The sequence below is a fragment of the Oryx dammah genome, unplaced genomic scaffold, assembly GCF_014754425.2.
Source record: "Oryx dammah isolate SB20612 unplaced genomic scaffold, SCBI_Odam_1.1 HiC_scaffold_27, whole genome shotgun sequence".
Lineage (NCBI taxonomy): Eukaryota > Metazoa > Chordata > Mammalia > Artiodactyla > Bovidae > Oryx > Oryx dammah.
Window position 1 is genome coordinate 40,699,969 of NW_024070211.1, and position 20,960 is coordinate 40,720,928.

The 20,960-nt window shown below is 40.1% G+C and overlaps 1 protein-coding gene across 1 annotated transcript; it reads right to left on the minus strand.

Moving 5' to 3' along the window:
• Positions 1-1,706: 1,706 nt before the first annotated feature.
• FASTKD2 (FAST kinase domains 2) lies at positions 1,707-20,949 on the minus strand. Its single transcript, XM_040228702.1, has 12 exons — positions 20,664-20,949; positions 19,168-19,988; positions 15,670-15,773; positions 14,664-14,772; positions 14,263-14,386; positions 13,865-14,004; positions 12,600-12,772; positions 7,595-7,758; positions 5,376-5,588; positions 4,878-4,962; positions 3,089-3,203; positions 1,707-2,141 (listed from the first exon to the last, which is right to left on the minus strand). The coding sequence occupies exons 2-12, from the start codon at positions 19,885-19,887 to the stop codon at positions 2,022-2,024; spliced, it is 2,067 nt and encodes a 688-aa protein (XP_040084636.1). The 5' UTR covers positions 19,888-19,988; positions 20,664-20,949; the 3' UTR covers positions 1,707-2,021.
• Between the last annotated feature and the right edge of the window lie 11 nt (positions 20,950-20,960).

Here is a 20,960-nt window from a genome sequence, read left to right on the forward strand (position 1 = left end):
TCAATAAATGAATTTCAGGGATGGTGAGGGGGTGAGGCACAAACATTCAGACTTTTGCATGTGGGTAAAATACCAACATACACATGGTAAAACCTGCTATATCCCCAGCAACTCAAATGTTAGACAGACAGGCATATGACAAACGTGAACAAGTATTTCCACAAAAGAATTACACACATAACTGAAAAATAGCCCCCAGGTCGGGCTCACAAGAGTTCAGCTATATATATTTAGTTTAAAAGACTAAAAATGGTGAATGTGAAATGGTGAGCGCAGAGGGGAAGAGGGAGAAAGGAAGAAAGGAATGACCTTAACAAAGAGGCAACCCACAGTCTATCAATCTTAAGGAATTTGGACCCCTTGCTATCTGTGTTATCTCATCTCTGTTTCTTAGTTTGGTCCACAAACCACTTCCACCTAGAATGCTTCTTACAACTGCAGATGCCCGATACTCACTCATTTTTAACATGCTACCCCCTTAATTTTTATACATTTTAAACTTGCCTTTGACTGTGTGGATCACAATAAACTGGAAAATTCTGAAAGAGATGGGAATACCAGATGACCTGACCTGCCTCTTGAGAAACTTATATTCAGGTCAGGAAGCAACAGTTAGAACTGGACATGGAACAACAGACTGGTTCCAAATAGGTGTAGTACTCAAGGCTGTATATTGTCACCCTGCTTATTTAACTTATATGCAGAGTACATCATGAGAAACGCTGGGCCAGAAGCATGGGCTGGAAGAATCACAAGCTGGAATCAAGATTGCCAGGAGAAATATCAATAACCTCAGATATGCAGATGACACCACCTTTATGGCAGAAAGTGAAGAGGAACTAAAAAGCCTCTTGATGAAAGTGAAAGAGGAGAGTGGAAAAGTTGGCTTAAAGCTCAACATTCAGAAAATTAAGATCATGGCATCTGGTCCCATCACTTCATGGTAAACAGATGGGGAAACAGTGGAAACAGTGTCAGACTTTATTTTTGGGGGGCTCCAAAATCACTGCAGATGGTGATTGAAGCCATGAAATTAAAAGACACTTACTCCTTGGAAGGAAACTTATGACCAACCTAGATAGCATATTGAAAAGCAGAGACATTACTTTGCCAACAAAGGTCTGTCTAGTCAAGGCTATGGTTTTTCCAATGATCATGTATGAATGTGAGTTGGACTGTGAAGAAGGCTGAGAGCCGAAGAATTGATGCTTTTGAACTGTGCTGTTGGAGAAGACTCTTGAGAGTCCCTTGGAGTGCAAGGAGATCCAATCAGTCCATCCTAAAGGAGATCAGTCCTGGGTGTTCACTGGAAGGACTGATGCTAAAGCTGAAACTCCAATACTTTGGCCACCTGATGCGAAGAGTTGACTCACTGGAAAAGACCCTGATGCTGGGAGGGATTGGGGGCAGGAGGAGAAGGGGACAATAGAGGATGAGATGGTTGGAGGCCATCACTGACTCGATGGATCTGAGTTTGAGTGAACTCCGGGAGTTGGTCATGGACAGGGAGGCCTGGTGTGCTGGGATTCATGGGGTCGCAAGGAGTTGGACACGACTGAGTGACTGAACTGAACTGAACTGGAGAACCCAGTCCAATTGCTTTGTCGCCAGTGCTTGAAAATGTTGTCCATAACTGAGTCTTAAAATAGCTTAGATTCCAAGCCGAGGACTGCCCACACCAAATTACCTGCAAACCATCATAACTAAGAAACCAGTTTTTAATGCATCAAAGCTAATGAGAAACAGTAAAATCTATAGCTCATGAATCTGTTGGATATCTGGGTACTGGAAGGAATAGGTACTACTGCAACGATGACCCTTCTGGAATTTTCTCAGCATATTCTAAAGTGCCAGTAACAACATTTCTTTCATTCTTAACACTAATTTTAACAGTGAACTGAAATAACACTTTGTATGATAGTGAGCAGTCAGGTAAATTACATCGACAACTGAATGATAGTATTTATTAAAGTTATTTTTACAAATTCAGGTCTCCAAACATTAAAAGGTTGCTTTTCACTTTAACATGTGCTTTGCAAATGTCTATCAGCAGCAGACAGCGCTTTGGGTGAGTAGATTTCAGTCTTTAAAACTGCGGCTGCATCCTTCATCTCTAGCTTTTCCACCTCCCAATTATTGACCTTACCAAAGAAAGAGGAAAATAATCAGTTTGCAGGAAGATGATGACATATAAAAGCTAGTTTTGACACCCAAGGATATTAAAATAACATCAAGCCAACCACTTACAATTTATGCACATTTTAAAAAGTTTAGTTATGAATATATATACTAGGGTTGAAGAAAGCTCTCACAGTGAAAATTACAAAAACTTTAAAGGTCCTCTAAAGGGTGCAAACATTTCTTTTTTGGGATAATCTTCCTTAGAATATACATAATAGCCAATATGGAAAAAAAAAAGTGTTACACATTAGCTCACTAGAGAAATGGGCCATCTTAACCTTGATAATCCAGGCATGATCCAGTTTTAGATACTAAAGTATCATAATGAAGATTCAAATGTTTACATTTCACATTATATGCAGGACCAAATGACTGGCATTTAGATCGATCCTAACATTAATATAAATATAAACTTATTTGTATGGTCCTCACTCCATACAGATATTTTGAGGCTGCTCAAATTATAGTGTTCAGAATCAAATGAAGTACAGAGAGGGAAGAACTATCCTCTTACAACCCTCCAGCATTTTCTAGTGAGAAATATCCTTAATGGCCTCACACTGACCTATGAAAACAAAGCTTTAATCAACATCTTTTCTTCTCCTGTTTAAGATAACCTAGAAACTGAATATGGTTTCATGTTCTTAAATAGGAAAATGTATTATTTACGTTTTTCCACTTAAAAAAAAGGTTAAATTATCAAACCCCGAGTAAATGACTAGTAATCAACTGAGCAGAAACAAAACCATGTACCAGAAATGTTCTTTTTCAAAGAAAACAATAAGCAAAACACTTATTCCAATACTGTTGGCAGTTTTTCTAGTCCTGGTAACCAACTTCAACCATAACATTCCTGGCAGAATGAACATCAGTAATTGAAGATGATTTCATTTGCAATTTTTCTTACCAAGATTACATGAAAACCCATTATTTTCAAATGCCGCATTTTCATAGCAAGGTATCCTTTGGGGTGGGTTGAATCCAAACAGTAAGCAGATTTAGGAACACAGAGTACAGCTACTCTGAAAACAAAAAGACAAACTAGTTACTAATGAGATGACTGTGTACCACCTTGCTGTATTCTTGTTCTTTGGAGATTTCAAAGCTGAGCCCTCCACTGACCACATTCCTCACCGTTCCCTCCTGTACTAGCCCTTCACTTCCTCATTACCTGGCCTGTGCAGACATTCCAGTATGTGAAGCCTACTTAGGAACCAAAAGCTTATAAAGATGTTTTATACAAACAGTATCTCTTAACCATCTTTAAGAATGGCTACATTCTTCATGAGGAAAATTTCCAGATATGAAAGCACCATTTTAGGGCTTTCTTATACAGAGGTAATCGCTGATCTAAATATAATTATTTATGCCACTAGAAGTATTGGTGTAGATAACACTAAATGGAAAATGCTCTGTCTGTACATATTGTCTCCCCAAGAGAGAAGCATTTAAAAACCAGGATGGGGAGACCAAAAACAAGAGATAGACAAGACTGTTGAAAAGATAATATCTGTATGTGTAAAAAAAAAACTGAAGGTTTAATTTTTTTTTCATTGTTCACGGCCTTTTGGAAAGATTAAGTTCACTGGGGGAAAAAGACATTTGTATCCTTATTGTTTCCTGTGATACTATTCTGTTACCTGAGATAAAGAGAAATAAATTTTATATCTTTAAAGGAACACTGATTTCTCATTTCTTCTCAGTACTTTAGGCTGAGAGCTATTACATTATATTATTATGCCAGAACAGTTGAATTTCAGAAAAAGCAAAACGATCTTCCAATGAGGCCAGAGAGAAAGGCTTTCCTTAAGGGGAGATAGGCGCCACGTATAGGGAAGATAGTAGCTGAAAAAGATGGCCAAGGAGCAATCTAGATAGATTTGCAAAGGAGCAAAAGTTACAGAGCTGTGAGTGGGAAGTGATGGGCAGATAAAGAGTCTGAATCCCTACAGACTTTTTTCTGTACCTCTCTCTACGTATTCATGTCCTACAAAGCAGTAGAGGATGTAAGTCGCCTGGGGTCAGGATCCATCTGACTCAGTTCTGTGTGCCCTGCAGGCCCTAGCAAAGCCATTCCACAAAGGCTGACTGAACATGGGGTGTGAACACAGGGTGTGTGCAACACGACCTGATCCAGCTGCTTACAAGGCAGAACGTGCTCTTGGGAAGCAGCATCAATTTATCCCAGAGACACCTTCTGTACTGTGTGAGTCAAGGCAACTACTTCTAATTAACCTCAATATGGTTTGATCCATATACAATATACCTTAATTAAAAAACTAAGGTTTTTCTACCTTTTGATAGGTTTGACTGGTAGAACAAAATATTTATACTGGGTATTTTATTTGGGTAGAAGTCTTAATTCTTTAGGATCACTATTTCATTATCTTGTCAAAAATTCACACTGTGCTGATGGTTTCAATTATGTCAGTGTTGTTTGATTGCACTGTTTAGCTTTAAATCCTAATTTTTTAGAACTGCCTGTTTCATTAAATGGCCAACTCCAACCCACGGTCCTCAACCGCAGTGCCTACATATATACTTAAGGAGTAGACTAATGGATGAGACATCCCTAGGTACGTAACAAGCTCCATACAAATAGAAAGTCTTTGTATTGTTACTGCTATTTAATATGAAGTCTTTGAGAATTAAGATTTAAATACAGACAGCTCAGCAGATGAGTATGTGTAAACAACCTCTGAATATCTGTAGAAGTTACCACGTCCACATCAGAAAATGGAAGCACTTGGGTCCGGTTAGCATCCATTCTGATTTCAAAATCTGGAAGAAAAAAAAAATTGATCCTAATTTTTCAAACACTGCTCAGTGACTTTTGTGTTTAAAAATCACTACTACTACTACCAATAACAACAATGGCAACAGCTAAGGTATACCGAGCTTACTTACATGTGCCAGATACCAGTCTGGATTTTACACAGACTGTCTCATTTGTAGGCCACGGGACCGGTATGGGGTGGGTGCTATTATTACTGCCATTTTACACATAAGCAAAGAGGCTGGCGAGTGCTGAAAGCAGGGCACCAGTAAGCCGGGGAGTGAAAATCCACACCCAGGCAGTCCAGCTCCAGGGCCAACGCTGCACCACACTAAGCTGCCACAGTAAACTCCTAATCTTTTGTCAGAAAAAAATAAATATAAAGTAAAACAGAAGAAGCTCGTATAAAGTCCCATACCAATAAAATAATTATGCGGCAGCTGTACACTTTGTGAGAAGCACCCTTCCCCCAGAAGGTCACTCAGCGCTGCGGCAACCTTTGGCTGTGGACAGAAGGTTGGGGGGGGCAACCGTGGCAACGCCAAGTCCAGGTCCTTGTGACAAGGAGCATCATCGAGTTTTAGACAAGCAGCCACAACATGAAGCCTGTGAACATTCCTCTCCACGTCACCTAAAAAAAAAATAGTAGTTAAGAAAAATATTGATGTCACATTAAAGAAACTGTATTAATGTACCTATAATTCTGATTATTTGCTTCTTATCAGGAGGGATTTCTCTATGTCCTCCAAGTTCCCACAGTGTGTAGATCTGTGCCTGTACCTGATAAGGTTTTAAGGTTTAAAATACCTTTCAAGTATTTTTCCTTGAAAAATTTCCTCACTCTTCACTGAAGTCATGCGGAAATGCTCAAGAATGTTAAAACGCATCCTGATTAACTAAGGGCAAAGTTGGAACTAGAGTTCAAGTCTCCTGGGTTCACAGCTGCTTCCCCTACATTCAGTTAAGTTCAGTTCAGTACTGTCACTCAGTCGTGTCCGACTCTTTGCAACCCCATGAACTGCAGCACACCAGGCCTCCCTGCCCATCGCCAACTCCCGGAGTTCATTCAGAGTCATATCCATCGAGTCAGTGATGCCATCCAGCCATCTCATCCTCTGTCGTCCCCTTCTCCTGCCCCCAATCCCTCCCAGCATCAGAGGCTCTTCCAGTGAGTCAACTCTTCGCATGAGGTGGCCAAAGTACTGGAGTTTCAGCTTCAGCATCATTCCCTCCAAAGAAATCCCAGGACTGATCTCCTTCAGAATGGACTGGTTGGATCTCCTTGCAGTCCAAGGGACTCTCAAGAGTCCCCTACATTACACTGCTTGAAAATCAGCACATAGTATTCCTCTTCCACACTTCAACTCTGAAATTTCATTCCACTGTTTTTAAAAGGATTTCAAATAACCCTGTTTCCCAGATATGGGCTTCCCAGGTGGCACAATGGTAAAGAAGCCACCTGCCAATGTAGGAGACCCAAGAGATTTGGGTTCGATCCCTGAGTTGGGAAGATCCCCCGGAACAGGAAATAGCAACCCACTCCAGTATTCTTGCCTGGAGAATCCCAGGGACAGAGGAGCCTGGCAGGCTACAGTCCATGGGGTTGCAAAGGAGTCAGACACAACGAAGCAAATGAACATGGATGTAAGCCTGATACTGCTTTTCTCATTTTCTTTAAAATAATAATAATAATATTTATTTGGCTGCACTGGGTCTCAGTTGTACATGTGGGATCTAGTTCCCTGACCAGGGATCAAACCCCCTGCATTGGGGGCGTGGAATCTTAGCCACTGAACCACCAGGGGAGTCCCTGATTTTCCTTCTTTAATAGTAAAAACCAAAAGTAAACAATTAATTTTGGTTTCAAGAGTAAATAAATTCATTACTTTGCTAACTATTTGGTTTCTTAATCTAACAGCTGTGCCCTCATTACAGACCATGGGTGGCAAAGCTTTATAGCTGCAAAAGTTGACTTAGCTTGGCTTCAAATGTGACATGTAAGATTAGAAGTATAAACACCTCTGATAGGGGCATAAAGAGCATCTTGAACATTTAGTCTTTGTATAGATACATAAAGTGTAAATAAAAAAACAATGAAGATGTGTTTCTTACTCCTGCCATCCATGTGCAGGGTCTGTCATTAAAGGAGGCTCCATAGGAAATTCCCTCATAGCTCAGTTGGTAAAGAATCTGCCTGCAATGCAGGAGACCCTGGTTTGATTTCTGGGTTGGGAAGATCCACTGGAGAAGGGATAGGCTACACACCCCAGTATGCTTGGGTTTCCCTGGTGGCTCAGCTGGTAAAGCTGCAATGCGGGAGACGTGGGTTCGATCCCTGGGTTGGGAAGATCCCCTGGAGAAGAGAAAGGCCACCCACTCCAGTACTCTGACCTAGAGAATTCCATGGACTGTATAGTCCATGGGTCGCAAAGAGTACGACATGACTGAGCAACCTGACTTTACAAGTTTGCTGGCTTAAAGCATGGCCCTTTGACTTCACCATCTTTGGTCCTTTCATTAGGAGCACCTGCTCCAGAAGGTTTAACTGACACTGCTGCAACTGAGCCCCTATTCAGAATCACCAGGTGGCCTGGCAGTACTGCCTTATTTCAGTCACACTGCGCACTGACATCCTACCTGACGTCAGCAGATCATCAATGATGTCCTTCTGAAGAAGCTGATTAAGGAGGGCCAGCGGGAAATGGTTCATCCAGCAAAATGAGCACACTGCAGTTAACAGGTTTTCAGAAGATATGTGGTGAAGACTACCAGTCAGAGCACTGGCCATAACTTCGAGGAACCTAGAGGGGCAGAAAGGAAACTTGGTTTACAAATGAAAAGACAAGACCCTGATAGAGCGAGTGAGGTGTCACAGAGCCAACGGCTTTCAGTGGATAAAACCATCAGGCTGCACTGGTACTAGGTCTTCACACATCATTCAGGTCAGCTGACTCTCGTAACTAATAGACACATTCATTAAAGGTGAGCTGCCATGGCATGTCCTACATAGGGCAGATATTTATAGGCTTTAACTCACTTAATTCCCATTCAAACTCTATGAGATAGCTGTCATTATTATCCTCATAATAAAAATGAGTAAATAGGCTCAGTGAGGTCGAGTAACTCGTCCAAGGGACACAGCCAAGCAGTGGCAGGGCCAGCCCTGAAATCCAAGCTGTTAGGGTCCAGAGCCTTTTAACCACGGTGCTAGGCTTTTATCCTGAGTAAATCTACAAGGCCTGGGGTGCCACTACAGGTTTATAACCTATTAAAATTCTGTTGCTATTAATGCTCTGAGCTGAAAGAACCACAGGCCTAATCGTACCACCTCAGCTACAGTTATGTAGGATAACTGAGCACAGATGAAGAGAAGGGAAATCAAGGTTATTTGAGGCCATGGGCCCAGTGTAACATTGCCAATAAAGGGCCGAGACACACTTTGAACCCAGGTCAGTTTGACTCTTAAGGCATAAGTTATATTTCATTATACCAGAAAAAAAAAAAAAAAAGTAGTGCCTGCAAAGTACTCTGCTAGTGTACAGGAAAGAATGTAGACAGGGTGGCTTTGGGGATAAGGAGAATTTCAGTAAGTAGAAAAGATGGCAAAAGCAAAGACCACTTGAAACCAAGCACAGATGGGAGCCCTGAAAGTGTATCCTATTCACGCTGTGGTAAGTGACTAGTGAGGCACAGGCAGGGACACTCACAGCAGGGCACGTGTGTCCTGAAGTAAGAGCTTAGTAACAGTGAGCCACAAAGGGAAATGTCTGAGATTGACTGGGAGATCCCATGGGGGGAGGAGACAGATGACGAGAAGGCTGTGGTAGGTCCTAGAAACAACAGTGAGGCAAAGGAAAAGCTGATGGGGGTCTGGAGGAGGCAGCCACAAGGGCTGATTTGGAGCCAGAGGGGTAATCACCTCTCCCACTCCTTGTGCCGTACTTCATCTTCCGCAACACTACAATCTGCGTCATTCCCTGCACGGAGTCCGCTGTTTCTTTCCCTCCTGACTTGAATATAGAGTCCTTTCTACACCGGATGCTCTTTCCATGGCTAACTCCTACGTATCCATCTTTTAAGATCTGCTCAGGTACCATCTCCTCCAGGGAGGACGCTTGACATCTACCCTGACTTTCTACTTCACCAGGCTAGCATCCTGGCACATTCCTCCTCTATCCCTAGGTAACCCGTACAAAACTCCACCACTTCCACGTTCATGCTATATTTAATTGCCAACTTATGTCTATGTTACCCATTACATAGAATCTTCTGGCAAAAAACGGATTATGTCTTACTCACTTTTGTCTTAAGTACCTGAGCACTTAATACAAGTTTTCTGACTAAATGAACAAATACAATTAGAGGAGAAAGAGGATAATGTTATAGGAAAAGAAAGAATCAAAAATAATCAGCCAAAAATTCACCAAGTTGTAAACATTGAATATGCACAGCTCTTTACATGCTGTTACTCATAACTCAATAAAGTGGAGCAGGAAATGGCAACCCACTCCAGTACTCTTGCCTGGAGAAGCCCAGAGACAGAGGAGTCCATGGGTTGTAAAAGGTTGGACACGAATGAGTAACCAAGCACACCAAGTGGTTTAAAAAAAAAACACTTGACAAAGTACTTGATAAACAGTAAACAAAACAAACAAAAGACCAAGAATGAGCTGACTTCCAGAATTACTGATCTTGAGACCCCTGTGGGGTCTCTGGTGACCACACACAACCTGGAGCTCAGGAGCACACTGATGGCCAGAGGTGCAATCCGGGATTATCTACAGGGTGGCAAGCACAGATCAAAAAGAGAAGAAACCAAAGGACTGGAGTGACAGAGTTGAAATGGTACATGTTTTCTTCCCAGGGCTTCAAACCCAGGAAGATATTCTAGATTTAACACATTCTCTTTACCAGAGGCCATAACATAAATAAAATGATTAAGGAACAGCGTGTGGATATACAAAGTGCAAAGTCAAATTTTCTACAACTCTCCTACCTAATCCATCTCTTCCAGTCAACTCACTTCCCAAATGCTTCGAGTTACTGCTCTAAAACCTTTGCCATTCCACCCTAGGAGGCCATCTTCCTTTCTCCTTCCTCCATAAAGCATTCATTTGGTACCTATCATATTGCCTTCCTCTCAATATACAGGACTTGCCTCCTTCTCTATCCTAAGAAGGATGGAGAACACAAACTTCTTTATTTATAGTCCTCAAAATACCAACTTCAGGCAACTGCACATTCATGGACATTCAGGAATTTCTTATTGATTAACCTCAATCTATTAGTGACTCCTATCACTCCTACTTCTCCAAAGGAGAAATGCTGAGGTAGGAGGGCAGGGTGAAACTGCAGTTGCTCAGTCTCAGCACGGCTGACAATCTGGCCTGGATAATTCGTTGTTGCAGGGCTGACTCGTGCACAGTAGGGCACTGGCAGCATCCCCAGCCTCCACCCACTAGAGAGTGTACAACAACCTTCTCCCCCCACCTCCCCAGCCACGCAAAAACTAACGTCCCCAGATACTGCCAAATGTCCCCTAGGAGGCAAAACCACGGCCAATTGAGAACCAACGAGTTAGACGAAAGCAGAGCAGACAGACAAGCACAACATTCATGGCTTCCCCTCAGTATGACCTGTTCCTAGTTGTGTTTTGTCGAATTTCCTAACCTGTGTGTAGCTACTTAGGGTTACCTTTGTTATCCATCCTCTATTTCCAACATAACAATTTTACTGGACCAAATTATCTCCTGGGACACCTACAGTCAACTGAAAAACTCCCTAACTATTCAGTGTTTGTTCTCTGAATTCTACGGAATCCATGGGGCTGTTTCTGGAGTTTTAATTACTACTCAGCTTAACAGGGGAGCCTGGTGGGCAACCATCTATGGGGTCGCAAAGAGTCAGACACGACTGAAGCGACTTAGCAGCAGCAGTAGCAGCTTAACAAAGCTACTTACTCCAGTATTCTTGCCTAGAGAATCCCATGGACAGAGGAGCCCGGCGGGCTATAGTCCATGGGGTCGCAAAGAGTCAGGCACAACTGAGTGACTAACAATTTCACACTTTTCACTTTTACACCTTAACAGTATTTGTTAAGAAGGGGCAGGAGGAACATAGGAGCCAGCTTCATAATAAAACCAAGAGTGGGTAGTAGAGGAAGGCTGAATTTTGGGAGAATCTTTTCAACCTTTACTTCATGTCTATTCTGTGCCAGGCTCTGTGCTACGTTTAGAAACACAGGCACCTGGGTCTGACGCTAGAAAGCTCTGCAATTGTGGAGAGAGGTTTATTGACAAATAACTGCAGCTATGTGTCAAGGTTCCAACAGAGATTTATGTAAGACATGACAAGCACAGGAACTCTGATGGAGACGTAAGGGAAAGCACAGGACACATATAGGAAGTGAGCCTTTTTGGAACAATGGAGGGTACAGTGAGCAGCTGCTTTTCTTGGCCCAGCATTTCTTTGATCACCAGAGCCAAAGAAATGGGCCTGTGACCCAAACTCGCTCAATCAGATTTTCTCTTCTGTAAATCTAGATCTTGAGAAAAAAAACCACAGGGACAAAAAGCTGACGGAGCCAAGCTGGGCATGCATGCTCAGTTGCTCAGCCATGTCCAACTCTTTGCAACCCCATGGACTGTAGCTTTCCAGGCTCCTCTGTCCATGGGATACTCCAGCCAAGAATACTAAAGCGGGTTGCCATTTCCTACCCCAGGGGATCTTCCCAACCCAGGAATCGAACCCGTGTCTCTTGCGTCTCCTGCACTGGCAGGTGGATTCTTAACCACTGCATAACCTGGGAGCCAAGCCACTCGGTGGCCAAGAAATGACCCGTGAACCCTGCCACTGAGACCCTCAGAACTGCCACAGTTTATTCCTTCAAGGCCTTAATCTAATAATTACTGTGTATCAGGCACTGCCTTAAGATTCTGACACAGGTTAACTCACTTAATCCTCATATCAATGATTATTAAATTGTGCAGTATGATTAGAAATAAGTTATTATTCATCCACATTTTAACAGATGAAGAAACTGAGGTACAGGTAAGTTATAGGCAAGGTAAAGTTAAGTAGATAACGAATGGCAGAACTAAGATTCAAACCTAAGCAAGATGTCTCCTGGGTCTGCACTTTTAATCACTCTTCTAACAAATGACGTTATATACGTTTCTGGTTTTTAACAAACCCTTAACTGATCTAGAGAAAGAAAGATGTTCTGGGTGGAAAGAAGAGGTCTGAAAGAGTCTGGCACATCTAAGGAATTGCTGTGTTTATTAGTAGAAATGTATGATTGGAGTTAAAATGAGCAGAAAGCGGTAGTTTGGGACCAGATAAAGAGCTAGGGTCAAAACTGAACTATAAACTAAGGTGCTAAGGGAATAAGTTGGGCAAAAATTTGAAACGAAGTCTCTTACACTGAATTATCAAATACACTGCAAAGAACAACAACAAAAGAGCAAAAGCAAAGCGTGTATCTTTATCAAAGATAAAACTGTTTACCTTCATAAATAAAGAATATTATGTTTTATTTCTGGACAGGGATGGGTTTGCTTGTGAGAACTCACTGAGCTTTGTTAATCTTTTCTATAAATATGATATGTGGCAATAAAAAAAGTAAAAAGGGACAAGTACATACTCGGGGGTCTGGCATTTGTAGAAGTGATTGAGAGAAGAATATACATTAAGAATACCAACAAGGCTTTTCACATTTAGGAAGCCAGGTTCATCTGCTGCTTTCTTTATAAATAAGTCCATCAAACCAACAGGTCGAAAGCCAAAGTTTTCAAATAAAATGAGGAGAAAAAGAACCTAAAAAACAGAAAGAATTGAGGGAAAACTTAAGAATTACAGTGTTATCAGAAATCTTTCCGATTTCAAACAGTTTAAATAGCAACAGAATTGTCCTGATTGAAAAATATTCCCTTAAAAGGAGTAATTATCTTTCCCTTATAAAATATCAAGTTAATAAACAACCTCTTTTTATAAGCCGAGAAGCAGAGCACACAATGGTTCTCATTTCCAATGTCATTAAAATAAATCCTTTCCTACATGCTTTTCACACAAAATCTCTGCAAATTACCTTTAAATATCCCTCTTCTGAAGTTTTTCAAAATGACCAAGTCAATTTCAAACTGCTCTCCTTTCCAACCCTAGACACTTCCTATATTCTAATAGATAAAAGATAACCCCAAAATTTCTATGTTCAATATTAAATACTAGAAGTGAGAACAGAGCTGAAATACAATGATTAAAATAAATGTTCGACTTCACCTCTCATTTCCCTCTTTATCATTCTTACAATAAGGACTTCTCTTTTCAAAATCAATTTCCATAGTAAACACAATATTCACCTCAACCTCCAAAGAGAACTAAGCCAGTAATCTAACATGGTTACCTCAGCTTCACTATAAAAAGAAGCTTTTACCAGTTGCTTCATTTAGACATTTTATTATGAACACAGGCCCTAAACTTAAAGGCTCTTACCCTTGAAGAACCAAGCAAGCTTTCCATACATAGAAGACAGTAATGACATTTTATTCTTCAAAAAGCTTAAGCCCGTCATATTACCTATCTTTATTATTCTAAATCTAACAAAGGAAACATAGAAAGGCAGAAAGAATCCTTAGTATCCAACCAAAGTACCATATATATTATGAAAAACAGACTTTGGCAGTACAATTTTTGTTTCAGACAGAAAGATGATCAAGATGTTGAACAGGATATAATAGGTAACACTCAGACAGAAATTGTAAGGAGCTAATTTTTCAAAACCAATTCAGCATTGGAATATTTTGGAATCTAAACCACTTTAAAATGATAGAGAAGTATATCCACAAATTAATAAATTAATACATTTCTTGAAAGTTTCTGAGACTTATTCTAAACTGTTAACATACTTACTTTTTTCAACTTCCAGATGTCAAAAGTTGTAGCCACATAATCTGCTATTCCTTTAAAAAGATCTATATTAACATATTGGAGGTCCTTGCAAGACTGCAATATGTTGATCAATATTTTAAAAGGACACCCATGGATGTTACCTTTAAGAATGAGTTAGATAAACAAAAATTACCAGATGATTTTGACTGTAAGATTCAAGATACTATATACCCAGCATTTTTTTTTTAGAAAAACAGCACTGTATTTTGTAAAAACAAAAAACAATAATTATAGGTAAAAATAAACTTTAGATCTAACGATATCATCAGATATTTTTTCATATAACAGCAAACAAACAAAACAAATATAGTTCAGTACAGATCGGATGCTATAAACCATGTAAGAAAAATTCCCCTTACTTGTGACTCTCTTACTGCACTCATTCAGAAGGATAATGGAACGGTGATTCATGGCGGCCAGCACTGCAAACATGTGCTGGCAATTCAAAACAGAGAACTGGTCTAATTCTTTCAAGGCTTTCATCTAAAGAAAAATAAATGTTATCATTTGTGGTAAAATAAATTAAAGTCTTATATTTAAATAAAAAAGGATAAAGTTTGAGCAAAATGACTCAGACATATATAGACAAATGTATGTAAACACATATACACATAAATATTTCTATTATTCCACTTAAACAAAGTTATATCCAAAAGCACAACAATGTCCTCCTAATGAACTGACTTTAGGAGATGATAGCAAATCACAGGAAATATCTTTTTCAAATTTTACCCAACAGAGAAAATTCAGAAAGTATTACCTCCAATTTCCTTTTAAGACCAATCGGAGCATCTTTTCCAATACTTCTCATTACAGTTTGTAATGTGAAGACATGTTTTATTTTCCAAACTTGCTCATCAACTAGCATCCTGTCATCAAACACAACAAATACCACAGTCTTAGGATCTTAAAACCAGAAGAGAAATCTTAAAAGTCATTTGGTCCAGTTCCTACTTATAGGCAAGGAATACGAAGCCCAAAGAAATGAAATATCTGCCCACGAGAGTTTAAACAGTTAGTGAAAGCTCTGGGACCCGACTGGTATTCCTTTCTCTCACATTATTTTGCTATCTTTGTGCATAAACAAATACCAGGAGATTATATTAAGACATCCCAATGCATAGCCAATGAAATTGGGAATTAAAAATTATTCTCATAAACCTATAACATAAGATTCAGTGCATCAATTTTATAAAAACTCAACCTCCTTTGCAAGCTGGGCTACTGTCATGTGACCCCCACATAGTGCCCAAATAACCACTATGAACTGAGCATGTATCAGTTCTCCCCCAGCCCATGTTAATACTATGTTTTAAGATAATTTTAATGTTATCCACACTTTTTTTTTTATAGTGAATCCTGAAAGAAGCATTATTTCTAGCTTCACCTGTTCCAAAATCAGGATTTTAAGTTTAGTAAGCTATTAAAGACCAGCTTCCCTTGTAGGTCAGTTGGTAAAGAATCTGCCTACAATGCAGGAGACCTGGGTTTGATTCCCAGGTCAGGAAGATCCCCTGGAGAAGGAAATGGCAACCCACTCCAGTATTCTTGCCTGGAGAATCCCATGGACAGAGGAGCCTGGCAGGCTACAGTCCATGGGGTCGCAAGAGTCCGACACAACTTAGCAACAAAACTGCCACCACCAACAACAAAGTCTTTCATGCCCCCACTTAAAAAAAAAAAAAAAGTTGTTCAATTTTCATCTTGGTTTTTGATTTAAGAGAAAAAGAGAAAGCCGCCTGAAGAAAGTGTAAGAGAGTTCTCACCGCAATCCTGCCAGAAGAACATCCACATTCTTGCATGGCTCCATTGTGTTTAAGATAGTTGACAAAACTGAAAGACATTTCTCATCACACTCGTTGATACGTTCCTATTGAAATGTAATCACAAAAATACTATAGGTAATGAGTTCATAGTAGATGACCTCACCCAAGCAAAACCACTGAACCGATGCTTTCAACTAAAGGATTAAATATCAAACCAATTATTCAGAGTCAGTCCACAATAAACAGCAATTTTGGAAAACCAGACGTTATATGTAAGTGAACTTTTCAAATAATTGATACACATTCTTTTTTATTTTTTTGAATGAGCATAATTTTTTAATCCTCTGAGATAAATATCCAGTAGAGGAACTACTAGATTTATGGCTGTTCTATGGTTTTTTTTTTTTAATTAGTTTATTTTTTAATTGAAGGATAATTGCTTTACAGAATTTTGTTTTTTCTGTCAAACCTCAATACACATTCTTTTTTAATCAACAATTTCTTTACACTTTCAATTACCACTGAAAATGATTTGACATTGATTATATTCCTCCACTTCTGAAATAACTTTCATCAAGCATTATTTTTACCCCTTCTTGAGACCGAAGGCCATCATGGTGACAAGTGCAGTAATAAGCTATAGGACAGTTTTCCCACCCCTCATGAATCTTACATTATTGTGCTTACAATTTCCCTATATTCTTTCCTGAGTATGAAACTGCAACCTCAGTTGTAAACTTTCTAATTCACATCTGCTGTCACATTTTACCACCACTATCTGGATCTCAAGAGGAACCCAGGCCCCCTGGATCCTCCTTGCAAACCCTCTGAATCAGGGTATTACTTTAGCTCCAGAAAGGGCCTAATTTAGAAAGTGAACAGTAATAGCACAGCTCACCTGGTGCTCTAGAGTTTAATCACAACTAGTCCATACACCTCACAAGAGTATTTGTAACCACACCTGCAAGATGTATGCTCTTTTGCTAAAATTACATGACCAGCAAGCCACAAAGCCTCAAATCAGAAGCAGATACTGGTAAGAAATGGATACTGCTGGAAGGAAAAAAGGTCTCATTCCCATGAGAGGGTTTCCATTATAGCACTGCATCAATATCTCCTATAAAAGACCAAGACCACCTGGCTAGGTGTTTGAAGGGCAAGCTTCACTGATGATATATTTCATACCTAGCCAAAATGTCTTTGCAACATTTCCACAATTATATGTATAGATAATCTGACCCCAAATACCCACTGGTCATATTTCACCAATGCAGATACTATGATGATGGGAATACCTGTCCAAAATTCATTTACAGAATCACTGACCAGGTAAAGTGACTTACTGCAATTACTTTTAAGTAACTATATAGGGAACAGAGTCTACCAAAAAACACAGATATTCTGCAGTTTAAACAAACACACACAATACAAATTAGTTACTGGTTGAAAACATATGGAAATCATAGTAATGTTAAAAGTTAAAAACTCTCAAATATCTATAAACTCGATAGGATACATGTCAGATCATCCTCAGGAAATTCCTATCTTTAAAAAAAATTATTTAATTATGATCATTGAGTTCTGAAGTCTGAAGAGCCCACTCTTTAGAGGTAAACAATTACTTAAAGGAACTATTCTTTTTCTTGGCCAACCAAGTGTCATTTCAGTGACATCAAAGAGGACACTGACTCCTTTGTTTGAAACTAAAAGTGGTCCCCCAATCCAATTTCATTTTTCCAATAAATTTTCCACTCACAAAGTGATCTAAATACTAACTGGAACAGCTTGACTTTTGCTTAAAATATGCCAGTGGATCCCCACTGCCTATAGCATAAAGGCAAACTCCTTGCTATTGCTATTGTTGCCAAGTCGCTTCAGGCGTGTCTGACTCTGTGCGACCCCATAAACGGCAGCTCACCAGGCTCTGCTGTCCCTGGGATTCTCCAGGCAAGAACACTGGAGTGGGTTGCCATTTTCTTCTCTGATGTATGAAAAGTGAAAAGTGAAAGTGAAGTCGCTCAGTCGTTTCTGATAACCCCATGGTCTACAGCCTACCAGGCTCCTCCATCCATGGGATTTTTCAGGCAGGAGTACTGGAGTGGGGTGCCATTGCCTTCTCCAGCAAACTCCTTAGCCAGGCATAAAAGGCTCTTTATGATTCAGCCTCTTTTTTTCCCTAACCTCATGCCTTGTCATGACACCAACCCCTCCTCCTTGACAACCATAGGCACAATTTCCTACCAATTCCCTCAAACTCATAACCCCAATAATCTGTACTTCCAGCCACAGCAAAATACTTTCAGCTCCCCAAACTTTTCTCCAGGATTTGAGCATACAGTCGTCTCTACTTGAAACACCATCTCCTTTGCTATCAACCTTCTCACTGACTGCTGGCCATCCCTTGCACTCAGCTTAGACATCATCTCCTACTGGGCTTGAATTTTAGCTCTACTATGACAAGGTGTTTGTTCATTAAACCACCAAGTATTTATCAAAAACTTACAAATGGTGACATTAACAAATATGTGGCCTTGGGCAAGCTATTTAACCTCTCTAAGCCTAAATTTCCTAATCAGGAAGAAGAAAGTAACAATAACTACTTTTAAAAGCTACACTGAGAATTATATGAGACCATCCTCCTTTCAAACTCTGTATATATCATTGCTTCAAACAGTAATCTTGTATCCTTCTCCCCCATCACCTCTTCCCATCATGAAGGCATTCTCCCAACTAGGTTTGAAACCCCTGGTTACACACTGTGTATATTTTTCTTTCATTGCACTAAAAGCTCTATGTGGCCCTTATTTTGTAATTGTATTCCCAATGATCAGTGCTACAATTTCATAGTGCCTACAATGTCGTAAATGTATGAATGAATACTGGTTATTTCTGTAATTGCCTACAAAGTATCTGTTGTCCCCTCTACATTACAAAGGCAGGAATTACATTCTCCATATCTTTACATCCCTAGTAACAAGTGTAATAACTAATCCACAGTTGACAACCAATGAACATTTACTGCATGAATAAATTCAGTAATTGTGACTTTAGCCAAGTTGCTTAACATAACAAAATCTCTTTCTTCATCTGCTAGAGTAACACCAACCTCACACGGCTATTGTAAAGATTAAACAGGACAACACAAGTAAAAGGTATATAGGAAGTCAATAAATACTAGCTCCCTTCCCTTCCCTTCTCTCCTCCTTTCAACTACCCAACCTGTTCTTGTATATTTTATCTCTCTTCCCCCTTTAGCTTATTCACTATTACTCAACTCCAGAGAAGAAAAATGGGGCAAGTGTTCATAAACTTCTAAAGCAAAAGAAAGATCTTGCTAACTTAAGGTATCTAAATCATAGAATATTAGTATCTATGCAGAAAGAAATGTAAACTACCATTCCAATGATAAGTTTCATGCAAGGAGGCTATATGTCTACTTCCTATCATTCTTTCAAGATTTGCTAAACCGAGTATATTTACACCTCCTTTTGATTTTACCTGGACCACCCTCAGCAAAGTCTGTACGAGCAGCGTGTTCTGAGGAATCCCAAGCTTCACTATAGCATGAAGACTAAACAGCAGGTTGTCGAAATACATGATCTTGGCTTCTCTCATAACGTGTTCACACAGCTGGCTAAACGCAGGGTGGTTAAACATCAATTGTTTTTCAAAGCGCTTCTGATCCTCGGACATCCGTTTGGCAACTGTCCACATGGCTGAGAAATAGTTACTACTAGGAAATGTAGGTGCTTTTGAAAATATATCTAACACGTCACTCAGGGAATTACACTCTTGAGACAGTTTTTTACTGCTGATTAGGGTTGGTTTTCTTCTCTTGGTGAGAACATCTTCATCGGAGGCCTCGTGATGAAAGCTTTTCTTCAGTTCATTAACAGAGACAGGAAAGTGTTTTGAATCAAAGGACAGTCTTCTAGGACAACGTAGTTTGTCAACTGTAAAGACTGTTACCGTGCTTATGCCCTTTGTTTGACAGCCATCACCTTCTGATTTAAAAATTAAAGCATCCTGAAAGAGATATCTAGTAGATGAATGCATTTTATTACCAAAGGTATTTAAGAGGTTTCTTCGGTTCCAGTTTGAATAAGCAATATTTGGTCTGCAAAATGCCAAAGGACATAGCTTCACAGTTCTGCCTGTTGGAACGAAAGTACTGACTTGTCTGAGGTTCCATAAAAAGGAACCCGCTCTGTTATTCATTTTCTAGTTACTGAAGTACTTTCAAAAGGCTTTAAAGTTATCAAGATGACACACACGTCGCTTCTACATATGAAAAAAAACTCATGTCTGCCGTCGTTTTCCTGCAGGGGGAGGGGTTATAAGAGAAATAAAAATTACAGTAAAATTTCTACTTAAAAATATAAAACCCATGTAACGGAGACTAAAGTGGGGACTTAGGGAGACATTAAGATTTACCTTAAAAGGGTAAAACCATTTTACCAAATACGGGCTTCTTCCACCTCTACCACAATGTGTATACACAGTCTTAAAGGAGCAAGGTTACTTTGGAAGTAGTGGATGCATAAATAAGTCTTTAAAAAAAAATAAGAAGTGGGTTTCTGACGGGAATGTTTTCATATAAAGCTTTCTTTGCAGTAAGAGATTTTACGGAGATGTCGGCAATAAAAATTAAGGGCTTAACCGAGATGGATACTTTTTAACCCGAGGATTTAACAGCAGCTAAACACGAACTGTTAAAATAAGGCCTTGGACAAGCACAACGGTTCAGGGGAGGAAGCAGCAAACTGAAGTGATGCTTGCACGTGGCCTGCGTCTGGGAAAGAGATGCAACCAGACAGTCTCACCAGGTCTCAGAACCGGTGAGAGGAGTCCATGCTTCCAGAGCCGGGCCTCTTAGTATGAACCCACCTCCCTCAACTTACTTCCCGGGCAACTTCTGAGACCGTTCTCCGAAAGGCAAGAAGTCTAAGGCGTACTACAACCAACTGTTCCGCTTAAGTTCGTCCTCCACTCACCTTAAGAGTAGAAGCCTGTGATTGTAGACAGGCGCGGCCATGACAGTTTCCCCGCGAACTGAGCGAATCGCGAGATTTTACGGATCCCTCATAGGTCAAAAAGTGTTTGTTCGCGGATGGTTGGAAATATTTAGAGTGAAGAAAGCCTACCGAAAAGAATGACTACTTTTTCTTAGCTGCAGGGAACAGGCACGAGGGAGACCGCAGAGCTTTTAACAGCAATGTATAACTGTGCACCCCAACATCTTTCCAGCTGGGCGCGAGTCCGCGCTCAGCTCGCGAGTGCGCCTGCGCCAA

What these genes read in the sequence shown, in the direction of transcription:
- FASTKD2 (XM_040228702.1), bottom strand. Translation starts at nt 19,887, where the DNA reads ATGAATAACAGAGCGGGTTCCTTTTTATGGAACCTCAGACAAGTCAGT. An exon ending in GTCTTAAAAGGAAATTGGAG is followed by an intron (nt 14,387 to 14,663) that starts GTAATACTTTCT and finishes ATTTTTCTTTAG; the next exon opens with ATGAAAGCCTTGAAAGAATT. An exon ending in ACTTCTACAGATATTCAGAG is followed by an intron (nt 3,204 to 4,877) that starts GTTGTTTACACA and finishes TTTTGTTTTCAG; the next exon opens with AGTAGCTGTACTCTGTGTTC.